The sequence below is a fragment of the Malaclemys terrapin genome, chromosome 8 (genome assembly GCF_027887155.1).
Source record: "Malaclemys terrapin pileata isolate rMalTer1 chromosome 8, rMalTer1.hap1, whole genome shotgun sequence".
Lineage (NCBI taxonomy): Eukaryota > Metazoa > Chordata > Testudines > Emydidae > Malaclemys > Malaclemys terrapin.
In genome coordinates, this window is record NC_071512.1 from 74,664,234 (window position 1) to 74,677,856 (window position 13,623).

General features: G+C 35.8%; 1 protein-coding gene across 5 annotated transcripts in view; it reads right to left on the reverse strand.

Annotated features, from left to right (window-relative positions):
• Positions 1 to 2,598: 2,598 nt before the first annotated feature.
• The window catches only part of PTBP2 (polypyrimidine tract binding protein 2), an 85,585-nt gene continuing 74,560 nt past the window's right edge, over positions 2,599 to 13,623 (reverse strand). For 2 of the 5 annotated variants that reach the window (XM_054036494.1, XM_054036496.1), the window contains 6 exons: positions 9,889 to 10,028; positions 8,382 to 8,415; positions 7,870 to 7,962; positions 6,968 to 7,184; positions 6,787 to 6,864; positions 2,599 to 6,626 (listed from right to left, as the gene is read on the reverse strand). In XM_054036494.1, the coding sequence (XP_053892469.1) occupies positions 6,494 to 6,626; positions 6,787 to 6,864; positions 6,968 to 7,184; positions 7,870 to 7,962; positions 8,382 to 8,415; positions 9,889 to 10,028 (695 nt within the window). In that variant the 3' untranslated portion in view covers positions 2,599 to 6,493. Of the gene's footprint in view, positions 6,627 to 6,786; positions 6,865 to 6,967; positions 7,185 to 7,869; positions 7,963 to 8,381; positions 8,416 to 9,888; positions 10,044 to 13,623 lie in introns of all 5 variants that reach the window. The other 3 variants (XM_054036495.1, XM_054036493.1, XM_054036492.1) reach the window with 3 other exon arrangements.

Below are 13,623 nucleotides of genomic sequence, written 5' to 3' on the forward strand. Positions count from 1 at the left end.
GCCTGCACTGAGTCACCAGCACTCTGCGTGTTGAACCCAGTGAGCGGTGCCATTAGTCCGGAGACTAGTGAGGGCTCCTTCGGGCTGGCCTCCCTATGTCCAAGGCCTGGCAGCTCAGCGCGGGTGACCGCTGGTGGGACTCCCTGAGGAGGAGAGTGGTGCTACACAGATGGGGACTGCTGGAAAGGTCCCATGGCAGGTTTGCCCTTAGAACAGGGCACCGCCATGGCCGGCACTGATAACAGTAAGATGTCCTGCTCTGCCTGCAGGGCCTTGGGTATCGACGGCATGTCCAGGTGCCAGAGGCCCGCATCACTGTCCCGGGTGGCAGGTGCGTCTCAGGATGGGCTAACCTACTTGACCTGAGCTGGGGCCTGACTCATGGAGGTGAAGAGCCGCCCTTTGCGGGTCCTTGCTCCCCTCTGGCCCTCTCCTTCACTTTATGGGATGTCGACAATCGTCCCCTCCCAGCCTTTTTTTGCCTCACGGCTGGTGCCGGAGAGAGCGATTGGCTATGGTCCAAAGATGGCACTGGCGAAGCGCTTCGTACCAATGCTGCGGTACTAGGAGCAGCGTCCGACCTGGATGGCTCCAGTGCCGGTGCTAGTGCCGACTCTGTAAGGAGCACCCGGAGATGTATGTCTCACTCCTTCTTTGTCCGAGGCTTCAACCTCTTGCAGATCTGACACTTGTCACTGATATGGGTCTCGCCCAGGCACCTCAGACAGCTACTATGAGGATCGCTGATGGGCATCAGTTTTTTGCAGCAATCACAGGGTTTGAAGTCTGGGGATTGGGGCATGCCTCGTTTCTAGGCTGAGTCCCGTCCAGGACTAACTTTAACTACCTACCTACACTAAGGGAAACTACTAACAAACTTTTAACTATTTACAGAAAAAGGTTCATTTCAACGGATTAAGAACGAGCAGGCTTGTCAAAGCAAGAGATGTTCCACCACCGTCACTGGCGGTAAGAAGGAACTGAGGGTGGGAGGAGCCACTACAGAGGGCGCCAGAGCCGGTCCCCTACAGATACCACTGAGGGAAAAACTTCTGGCACCAGTGCATGTGGCGAGCACACAAACCTACAATGGAATGGATATGAGAGCAAGCACTCGAAAAAGAACTAGAATCTTCTAAGCCAAACACAGGAACTACCAGCCCATCTACACTGCTTCACTCTTGGTATGAACATATTATAAATATGGAAAACTAATTCTGAAGCCTGTGGGCTTCAGCCAAGGAAAGCTGCTACACACCCAGTAATCACAAGGGCGCTAAAAGCTTTGGTGGCTTGACAAAACTGCCAGTGAGGGATATAAATTGAATATACAATCAGTGCACCTTAAACATCTTGCCAGAGATCGACTTGAGTGGTGCTCAATTTGTCATGTCCCTTAGTGATCTGTCATGATGATGGTGAGAACTGGTTATCTAAGTAGTCCTGATTGAGCAAGTGAGTCAGAAAATTCTTTGAACCCTTCTAGTCACTAGAAAAGCATCTCCTCTTTCCTCCAGAGTACCATCTTCCAGGTCACCTCTTTAATTACATTAGCTGTATTGCCTCTTTTAAAATGCTTAACTTCAAAAATGATTTGAATGATCACTGCCACTCCTCAATTACGCCATATCCATTGAAGAAGAAAACCTTCTGCTTTAGAGCTGATAATAGTCTTAAGGTCAAAAGGTGAAATAAGCACTACTACAAATCTGAAACCACAAAAGGGAGAGGGGAACTGCCCTTCTTGGCACAGGAAAAACCACTCTTGGCAGGAAGAGTTGGGCACCCAGGGACAAGCAGTCCATTCAAATGTTCAGAATCATCTAGGGATGAAGCCATAATAGTCTCGATGTGATGGACAAAAAGGGATAAATAAACTCTCACATGGGGTTTAGGAACGCTGTTTCATCTCAACATGTATGTGAAACTACTGGGAGTGCTAGAGTGAAAATTTGGGCTGCAGCAGAATAAGTATGCTGATGAAACACAGCTCTGTCTCATTTTCATTGAAGTCATATGGCTCAATGTCCTTTTTCCCAGGACAAGAATAAAGAGAGGTATGCTGGGTTGGGCGAAACCTGGACAAGAATAAAGAGAGGTATGCTGGGTTGGGCGAAAGCCCTGAAGGGCAAGACAAAATTATCGGGAGGATAGGATTCTGTTATTGAGACGATTCACCCCTCTATTATTCAGGAGATTCACCATTTGGGTCTGGATATGTAGCAGCTGTTGGAACTGATGACCAAGAGTACCTTTTTCAAATGGCTGGTTATACATTTGTGACCACTTCTTACAGATCTGTACTTCAGCGTGGGATTTGTGACTTTTAGATCCTCATTATTTAAAGAAATTCAGAGTAAGAACGAGAAGAGTTTTTTATTTCTTAAACTTAAATTGCTGGTTTGCAATGTAACACTGCAATGTATATAGCCAAATAGTTAAATCTTAAGGTTAAGATTTTTAATCTTAAAAAATTATATAGCAGCATAAATTCACATGGCAATTTACAAAACAAGGGAGATCAGTCACTTCCCCCGAAGGGCTAAGGTATGTGTTAGTAGTACACATTTTAAAGTCAGAGTAAATAACATCACCTGAGAATGTTGAAAATCTTTATTTAAAGGGAGTAAGTTTGCCACAATTTTTGGTTGTCCAGATTTTTTTTTTTTTAAGTTCATACATAAATTCATAGTATTTGCACTACTGGACAAATAAGAAACCACTTTTGGACCCAGCTTTCCAAGTCCAATGTTGTTTAGCAAATTAATCTGGGTTCCTCTCCAAATGATGGAAAAATCAACTAATCTACACAGAAAAGTTCTTGAGCTATCTAAAATGACTTTTGCATAAAGGAAACATACTACAGCTATTTTAAAGCAGATATTCCAAAGCCAAGATCTCTGTATTTTAAAATATCAAAAATGCCTACGGAACTGGAAAGTTCTAATAAGGTAGCTTATGTGGGTACTGCATTATTTGTATGCTGTCTAAAAAGTTATTCAAACCTCTTTATATGCTAAGAATAATTTAAATTTGAAAAATATGAATGTTGATTTTTCAAATTATCAATGTTTTATATAATTTAGATAATAATGTAAGAAAAATAATGTCAGCTTGGTCTTCCAGCAGTTCTTCCAGCAATTAGGACATTTAATCTATGCATTATCTAAACAAATATCTTTACTTTTCACTCTTTACAGTAAGGCAGTTTTATTTTTTGTTTTTTTGCATAATGCAGTAAAAAATTGTTTTGATCATTATCTTCCCAATTACAGAAATATTAACCATAATATATTTCTATAATTAATAACCTTTCAATTATCTATCACATCTATAATTAGAGAATTCAAGTTAGTCAAGGACTGAACAGTGATTTTCTTCATTGAGTTTATAGACGACACCTTTATGGCAGTTATAAGACCAGCATTTTTTAATTTAAATGTATATAAACAGAGCCTCATAATGAGTGTTAATGGGTTTATAACAAATAGAATTCAATATACATTGTTTTCTGCTTGAGTTTTTGTAACAGAACTTAACAACCTGAGAAAATAATTATAGCTACCTATTCTTAGAATAATAGGTTTGGCAACGTTCAATTAAACAAATAAAAATACCCCTAAATTTGTAAACATCTCACCAGATGCACGTATTGTAAAGTTATTTCTACATTATACACACAACTTTTATTGTACAGCTATCTGATACAGATGGTTCAAAGTATAAATAGTTCAGCAAGAGCTGAATACTAGGAATGGTAACTTTCAATTCATATTTCTCCTCAGATACAGTTGAGCACATTTTAACATGCATTCAGAAGACAAATTTAGTCAAAATCTCATTACTTATTAGTTCTGGATGCTGTCAAACTAATTCATTAAAATTCTGCTTTTAAAAATACAGGGCACATCATGCTGTTAAAAGTGAAGGATTTTTAGTCTACAACAGGCTTTTAATTTAGACTTTGTAATATACAAAGCTTTAAATTGGTTCACAAAGCTTCAGTCAGAGTTGAAATGATTTTATTTGTAGTTCAGTCTGGGTGATGATTGCAATACTTGAAGCATAACTTCAGAGCCATACTTAGGGCGTGTTCCTGACCAAGCAGATTTCAATGCAATTCATTTTTATTTAGTACAGTGGAGACTAATGCAACACCTCTAGGTTATGTGGTAACCTTTAAATATTTGACAGATAGTTATTGATTATAAGGCCATCATAAAGAACAGACACCAGGTCACAAAGTAATCTGAGATCAATAAACCTACAGTAGCTGTATTGAAGAAGTGACAAAAAAATGTTTTGAACCTTGATAACTTTTACCAATACAGAAGTTCAGAATTATACAGTTATTCTTTAACTGGGACTGTGTGTTAAGTTATTTTTAACCTAGAGAAATTAACATTTATTATGCGGAGAAAAATCAATTTAAAATAAATGTGTAGAAACTAACTTGCCAAAAGAATTTTCTTGAATGTTTTTCAGAACAGGTGGGGGAAAAAAAAAAAAAAAAACCCAACAACTATAATATGGTCCATTGTTCTAATATTTGTTTTAGCAACATGGTCACTTTGGAGTTTGTTTTGTTTTGTTTTTTAACCCATGAGAATATTTTATGATTAGTAGAAAATCTTTAACAGACACAAAAGATGGAAGATGAAATTGCAGCAAGACAGCATGGCAAACCTGAGAGATCTATTAGTGCATAAATCTACTTAAAACAGAAAAGAGAGAGAGAAAGAGCACTAACAAACCACAACAAAAGTTGTCCTTAAAGTAGTAGGTTATAACAGGGTGGGAAATGTGTAATATATATGTACTCCTCCAAAGCAGTTACTGTCTTTCTAAATATAAGGAGCTGATGTATTTTCACAGCATCAGATTTACTTATGGTATAAAGCCATACAATTGTAAAATTATTACTATGATTATTCTTTTCCCACCCTGGCAGAGAATAAACATGAATTCAGAAGCACAGTGGGAGTGGAAAACAAAGAAGAGAAGAGAGAAAAGGCAGCAGAGAAAGACAGAAAAGGTGAATACAGAGCTACAGAAGTGTTTATTGAGCATGCTACAGAGGTAAGCAGAGTACACACAATGAAATTAAACGACTGTCAAACCTCCCAACTTTGTTAGAAAATTAATTTTTAATTGTGCCGCTTTCAAACTATACTGAATTTTACATTTCTAAAGATGTAAAAACTTAACTAATAGAAAATATACATGACCTTTTTCTACATAGATAACAGAATCTATGAATCTTGAAACTAAGTACATCAATTTCAAAAAGCATTGGTCATTTAAACAGAATCAGATTAAACAGTTCAGAATGACAGAAGAACTGTTTTCAAAATAATTTGATCTGTAGATTCTGAGCCATGTTTATAGTAAAGTCAGATCGATTTCTAAATACAAAATATTTTGAAGAGATTTATTAAAACTGAATATTACAATGCAAGGTAAATTAAGACTAAAGGCACATAAACTTTGGTCCCACCTGGTTGTCAGTTTTAAAAAACTGCCACAAAATTAACCTTCCTGCAAGTGTTCACAGTACACTTTCTTCATCTTTGAAAAATACATGCACCAGTTCCTGAACTAGCTAGACCAGTCTGCACATGCTCAGAAATCCACAACCATATTCCAAATCTTAATTACAAACTAAAGATGGCAATATATATTTAAATGCACATAAGTCATGTCAACTTCAAAAACATCTACGAAAAATATTCAACCACAAACAAGACATTACTTAGTGCTGACATTTATATGATACGTCCCACAAGAGTGTGTACAAAAAGGTTAAGATTCCACCCACAATGCTTTCCACATAGGGCTCAAAAACACAGAAATCACTTTTTTCTCTTTTAAGAAATTAATATTCTGTACCTTGTTAATTTTCTCTAATGGCTACATTCATAACTGAATCTAGACCAGAATCATGAAATACAGAAGGCCATTTACAAAAAAAAGTTAAAGTAGTAGAAATAAAATATGCTGTGTTTTAATCTTTCAAAGTAATGTATCTTATCTGATTAAAAAGAAAGGTACGTGACAACCCAATAAGTAATAAAAGAATTCCAAGCAGGAGAAACAAAAACCTTAACCTTTTTAACACACCCCTGCCTAAATATATTTTAATTCTCATGTAACACTGTGCCCCAGCCAACCAAATTCATTTTACTAGCAAATGCAATTCTAGCAACACTAGTTTTCCTTTTTAAGGCACGTATGTCAACTAACTTGAAAAACTGTGGGCTTAACTTGAAACCCTTTTAAACAAAATGATGTTTCTCTAAACAACAGATGAAAAACCAACAGTTAATATCACTGCTTTTATTTTCTTATGAATGTTTTTTTTTTTTTTTAAAAACAACCAAGGAATGATAACAGCATGAAAGACAGAAGTCAAACTCTGGTCCCCACTCTCCTGAACAGTCAATAGGTGACGACACTGAACAATGCGATACACCTTCATTTTTTATCTCCCATTTTAAATCGTTGATTTGGAGAAAGAAACTCTCAGATGGTGATTTTCTCCAAGATTGTAATTATGCAGATCAATCAAAGCCTGAATAGCTTCTTCCACTGTTGACATCTGAAGAAGTGCCATCTTGTGATCTCTTCTGAAACAAAACAACAACATTAGGAACTCAATCAATACTAAATAAGGGCCTAAAAACCTCTCTTCCCTCTCCAGAAGAGTATTTTTTCAAGACGTTCTGTTAAAACATATGAAGTCAATCTTTTGTTAAAAACATAAGGATTCAAGGAAAAGTTGCTTACTGAAAAAATTTAAATGCTTTCACAGTGCCTCCAGTGTTAGCAAACAGTGTGCGCAGATCATCTTCTGCTACTGATGGTCTAGAAAAATGGAAAACAAAAAAACGTAAGAATTAATTATTAGTGGATCTAGTATTTTATGCCTTATGTGAATCCCGTTGGCTTATTGTCATACAATACTTACGGAATATTGGACAGATGAAGTGTTGCAGATGGAGGGAATATATTCTGAAAATTTTTTGAGCCAGGTTTCTTGAAGCGATGCAAGGGTGAATTACCAAAATCTTTAGTGAGCCCTTGGTCATCAAGTCCCTCTCGAGGTAGCTGTACTGTCTGATGCTTGGAAAGGGTAACTCGAATAATCTTTCCATACATTTTTTGTCCATTTAGATGACTCATGGCTGAAAAAGACAAGTTTATTAAACTCAGTACTACATTTCAAAACCCTGCAAGGATGGCATATACTTTCTCATTAAATCACGGATTTCAGCCAACACTGCAAGCTAGAAAAATAATTCCATTTCAAAGTTAGTTTGTAAAATTTTCAAAACTGCACTGCTATGTTTAGCCATGTATTCAGTAAAACAAACATGCAAACACAACCCTATTTTATTCTGTTATTTGAATGGTCCAAATAATTTATTCCAGGTGAATAAGCACAGTATGACACTAACCAACATATATACCACTACCTAGTATTATGATCAAACTTCTTTTTTCTGATTTAATTGTGGTATTTTGTGTATGCTATTGTGCTGATATGGCCACTATAGTAGCAGACTGTTGTCCATAGGGTTAAATTAGAATTTGGAGCTAATGTTTAGTTAAAAAAATCAATTAACCTCTTTCTCCTCCAACAACACTATTATTCTGTTCACATAAAGCAGCATATACACATACGCTTTTTGGAATACAAAATGAGTTGATGTAATAAGTTTTCATATCTCATGGACAGTCTGGGATCGGAGAAAAACTAGAATGAGAATAGACTGACAAATACGAACATGTTCATTTGAATTTCCACAACATGATTTCAAACACTTAAATTTACAGATTTAAATGAGGCATAAATGAATTTAATCTTACCCAGCTGTGACTGGTTCCCATCTGCCATCTGTATAAGAGCACTGTCTTTCTTATTGTATAAAATCTTCACACGCTGCACATCCCCATAAACACCTTTTTTGGAGTCAGAGAGGTAATCCAAAAGAAAAATTAATTTTAAGTCTAATCAACTGAACAGCACATCTTGACATATCAATGAAACATTCAGACATCAACAAGATCACCCACTCAATCTCAACATTCACACAAATGAATAAAGAAGATCAAGATTTTGAATAGTGAATTTTGAAAAGAATAAATTTTTGATAAACCCTCAAAAGCTATGTGAATGATATTAAATTAAAGACCATGCAAAATATATTAGCATGCATTAAAAGAAAATCTTGTGTCTATGGAGAGTTTTTAAACAGCAAAAGAAAAATAGCAAAAGATTTACTATTCAACTTTAAGCCAAAAGTGCTAGCTACAAATAAGAATTAAGGTGAAACAAAAATTAAATCAATAATAAAAGTATAGTGCTAACAATAACATACCGAAGAGGGTAAACAGACTTTGGGGCGTAACCATCTTTAGAAGGAGAGAAGAGCAAGCAGCGTAAGACAAGAAGAGAGAAGAGTCGAGGAAGAGCGGAGATGAACAGATCATCCATAACGAAGGGTGGTTCCCGCAGAATGGTGAGGTGGTCATGGATCATGGTTCAAGGCGGTTAATTGGGGCAAGTTGGTCCGAGGAACACATTTTGTTCAAGCACAGAAGCATGAACATAGGGAATGAAGACAGGGAACGTAGACAAGGATAAGGAAAATAAAGGATAAGACGGGGGAGGGCATGGGAATTTGAGGAAAGACAAGGAAAGGGAAGGTGAACACAAAAGGAGAAGGATGAAATGGGGAAGGGAAACAGCAATGCAGTAGAAAAAAAGGAAGTGGGGAACAAAAAAAATAAAATATAGGTCAGTACATAGGAAATGCAGGAATTTGGTCAGAAAATGGTTGGTTTATGTACTGTACAAGAAAAAAAACTGAGTAAAATGTAGTCACCCAAGACAAATATGGGTAAAGTACATCCATATCAAAGAATAAATTACAGCATTTCATCTCAACATGAAAAAAAAAGCATGCAATAGAAATTTTAAACTTTGAACTTTAAGTGCATAAGCATGGCTGGGTATGAAATGCAGGCAAAAATCTTTCAAAATGGCACTCTGATCCAAACATTTTAACATGCAAGACTGTGGATGAGAAAATAGTAACGAATGATAAATAAGCTTAATGAACCATATTAACAGAGGCCAGTTAAAAATGAAACAAGTATTCCAACTAGACAAACTGATACATCAAACTTCCCACATTTCATACCAGCTTTCACAGCAATTAAAAAAAAATTGTACAAGACAGTAAAAATGCAAAACTAAATAAAACCCCTTAGATTTTTAGAGTTAGCAAGAAAGATAACAGTATTAAGGTGAAAAATGTTTTTGGAGACAAATGAATAATAACTGCAAAGAAAAAATTACTAAGAGAGACTGGAAGAGTGCCTCGTCAAGATCTTTGGGAGAACCTTCAAAGAAAAACGTGTTAGAGCAGTTCACATAAATTAAGATTTTAAAAATGCAGTGACATGTAAGCATGAAATGAAGCAGCAAATAATTAGAAAAGAAAAACATAATTCTACTTTACATAAAATATAATCTACAAATTAGAATACATTTTGCTGTTTTTGTGAAAATATTTAAATTACAAATTGAAAGCCAAACATGCAGTATTCACCATATTTTTCTTAGGAAAAATAGGTAGCCAAATATCAAAGGATATTTTAAGTTGTTAGCTACCTAGGAAAACAAAAGTATTTAACTGTAATAGAAAAAAAATATAAAGTTTATAGTTTCAAAATTAATTTAAACATACAAAAAACAAGAAAAAATACTTTGATCTTAAAGTATGCAAGTGAAAATAGAGGCAAGTGCAAAAAAAATGAAAACATTTACAAATGAAGTGTGATTAAAAAATAAGGAAAAAAAGAGTTAATGGTTTCACTGACCTCTTCATTTAAATTGCTAACCAGGAGGACTGTATTGCCACCAGCTGAGACTCCAGGCATACCCACTCGGCCAGCAGCAGCAGCGGCTGCTGCAGCAGCAGCATTCGGAATAGCCAAAGGACTCAGCGCTCCTGGAACAGCTGCAACAGGAAGCCCTAATTTTAAAATAAAGCATATTTTACGAAATACAAACAAGTTGTTTAAAAATATCTAAATTAGAAGTTCAAATACTGTATTGTTTACACTACAAAAAATTCATTCCACGATTAGTATTTTCCAATGCTTAGTGAAATGGATCAGTAATAAATATCAGGAGAAAAACCAAGGTTCTCGCTATTTTCTTGCTTCAAAGCACTTTATATGCTACTTCACTTCTCTAAAGACCATTTTGTTTTCAATCAAATGTAGTTCTTGTGAACCACACATATTGCTCTTTTTAATTAGATTAAAGCAAAAATCCTCCCTAATAATATCTATAGGTTTAAAAAAGGTTCAGAAAAGGGCAAAAATGATTAGGGTATATAATCACTTCCGTATGAGGAGAGATTAATAAGACTGGGACTTTTCAGCTTGGAAAAGAGACGACTAAAGGGAGATATGATTGAGGTCTATAAAATCATGGCTGGTGTGGAGAAAGTAAATAAGGAAGTGTTATTTACTCCTCATAACACAAGAACCAGGGGTCATGAAATGAAATTAATAGGCAACAGGTTTAAAACAAACACAGGAAGTATTTCTTCACACAACGCACAGCCAACCTGCGGAACTCTTTGCCAGAGGATGTTGTGAAGCCAAGACTATAACAGGGTTTAAAAAAAAAAAAACTAGATAAATTCATGGAGGACAGGTCCATCAATAGTTATTAGCCAGGATGGGCAGGGATGGTGTCCCTAGCCTCTGTCTGCCAGAAGCTGGGAATGAGCGACAGGGAATGGATCACTTGATGATAACCTGTTCTGTTCATTCCCTTTGAGGCACCTGGCATTGGCCACTGTTGGAAGACAGGATACTGGGCTAGATGGACCTTTGGTCTGACTCAGTATGGCCATTTTTTATGTTCTTATCAAAATGACTTGAAAAAATCTTTTTGATGCTTAATTAATCTTGTTGCTGGAATATACCAGTCAAGTCAGTGAAACTAAATATTAATGCAAGTTATCTTCACCATTATATTTCCTTTAAATTACCCTTTGGTATTAGTTACTTTCTTCACTTCAACTTGATGCTTTAGGCTAGGTTTCAACCTTGCAGAGTAAGGCAAATTGAGTAGCCTACATATTACCCATAGCGATAGGCTCAGTGGGGGAAAAAAAGGTTCCAGCCATGAAGACGCAGGAATATTCAGTCCAGAGATATGGCTCCACAGTGATAATCCTCCCTAGCCTCTCTGAATCCTAACAAAATTAATTCAGGAACTCAGCTGCCATTGGCCACCTGCACTTCAGCTCCTCCCCTCCAAAAAGGCTAAGGCAGGGATAGTATTAATTTATGATGCGTTTTCCCAGTGGAATCCCTTGGGTACTTATCCCTCTAGGATACACTCCTTCCCCACCATCCTGTGAAATTGTGCCCCTGTGCTATGCCTGCCCTACCTTTTACAGGTAAATTAGACATATTTGTACAAGTACATTTTATTTAGTCTCCAACAAATAAAATGATAAGACTAGCACAAAAATCATAATTGTTCGAATTATTTATTACTTTATTCTATTGCATGCTATTTTCCACTACTGCACTAGGCCTTGCAGATTTCACTATGTGGTCTTCTGATGCCTGGATGATGATGATAAATGAAAATTTAACTCAGGACCATGTAACCTTGACCAATTGGGCCCACTAACCCATCTAAATAGAAATCTTTAGTTTGCAGATGAGAATTGAGTTTTCTCCCTTCTTCCCCTCAGGAGCTAATTTTGTTTAAAAATAAAAATAAGGGAAAGGCAGAAGAATTCTCCCATCTCAGATAGTGAGTAAATACTGAGAAGCTAATTGTGACTGTATTTGTCAATAATAAAATAAAATATTCCCAGCACTACTAAAAATAGATATTTGAGTAGAAAAAAAATGGAGAAGTGTAAAATAAGTGTGGTTACAAAGTTTATTTCACACAAAGTAAGTAAAATGTCCATGCTCCAACTCATTAATCATGTTTCTTTTACGGGGGGGAATTTATGAGAGAAATAATTAACACATTGAGATTTTACTGTGCTGGACAAAAGGACTAGCTAAGTATATAATATTAATTTATTGTGACTGAGTGGGATAGCCAGTATCTATTATGCAGTAATGGTAAAACAAAACAACGACAAAAACAATGTTAGGGATAGAGATTAATTCTGAAAATATTTTTATGGCATTACATAAATGAAAGTTATATTCTCCCTTAGAAAACGTGTTCAGTTCTGGTCATTCCATGTCAAAAGCAGATACAGAAGGTTGAAAGAAGGGTTGATGTGAAAGGATTTTCAAAATAGAAGTGTTTTAAAAGATATTAGTCTATAGTGTCATAACACAGGTATACAAAATAATGAATGCTACTGAGAAGGTTAACTAGGCAATCCTATTTAGTCCCTCCTGTAACTCAAAAAAAAAGGGAAGGAGGCATCTAATAAAATTAAAGGGGCAACACATTTAAAGACAATAAGAATGCTTTGTTTTTTAGCATAATGCATAGAGGATTAGACATTTTTATGGATAACAAGAACATCCAGTTATATTAGAGAGGCTAAATATGTGTACATGGACAATCAAGCTTCAGGATATATCACTATATGATATATGATATGTGTACATAGCCAATCACTAACTGTCCGGGGGTTAGGAAAAAACCTCCCTGCCCCAGACACAATATATGAGGGTTGTCTATAATCTTTCATTGAAATATAGTACTGTTTGCTGTCAGAGAAAGTATACGGGATTAGACAGACCACTGGTAGTTTTGCATGGCAATTCCTATATTCCTCAAAATCCACTTTTCACTTTCTTTTCCACAGTTGACCGCCATGCAAATTTATACTGCTATATACAAATGTATCAATAAATAAGAGAAAAGTAAGTTAGATGTAAAAATGATGTGCCAGAGTTTTCCAAAAGTCATAATTAAAGTTGTGCCCTGAATGTTTCAAATAGTAAAGGGCAGACGTGCATTCAGCAATTAACTGATTTCCCTTTAACTAGCTATGTTCTGCAGTTGTATCACAGAAGAAAATGCACAGATATTAGGCACTGTATTAGAGCAACAGAACCAGCCAATAAAGAGGCTGAGATAAGTGAAAAAATGAAAATATATCCAAAATACTGAACACTATTCAATACCTCTAATTTTTCACATATCCCATGGAAGAATATAAGATGAACCCCTCATCCCCCAAAGCTACAAACTAGAAAGAACATAACTTTCATAAAAGTTTGTAGAGCAGACGGTTAGAAAAAAAACCATATCTTTGCTTGCAATATGAGAAAATGTGTTCTGGAAGTTACATTGATGCCCACTTGGAATCCCATAATGCTACTTTCTGTCCCCTCAAAATCAGTATCAAAACTGTATTTTAAAGAAAAAAAAGTACTCAACCAATTTTTAAATAAATATTATTTCAGAATAATTTTAAAAAGTTTAAATACAATAAAATGTTATTTTTTTATGTTGAAAAGACTGATTGTTAAGATCAGTTGTTGTATAAATTGGATGAAGTTTCAGGAGAGACCATTTGTTAATCAAAAACTAAGTACGGTAAT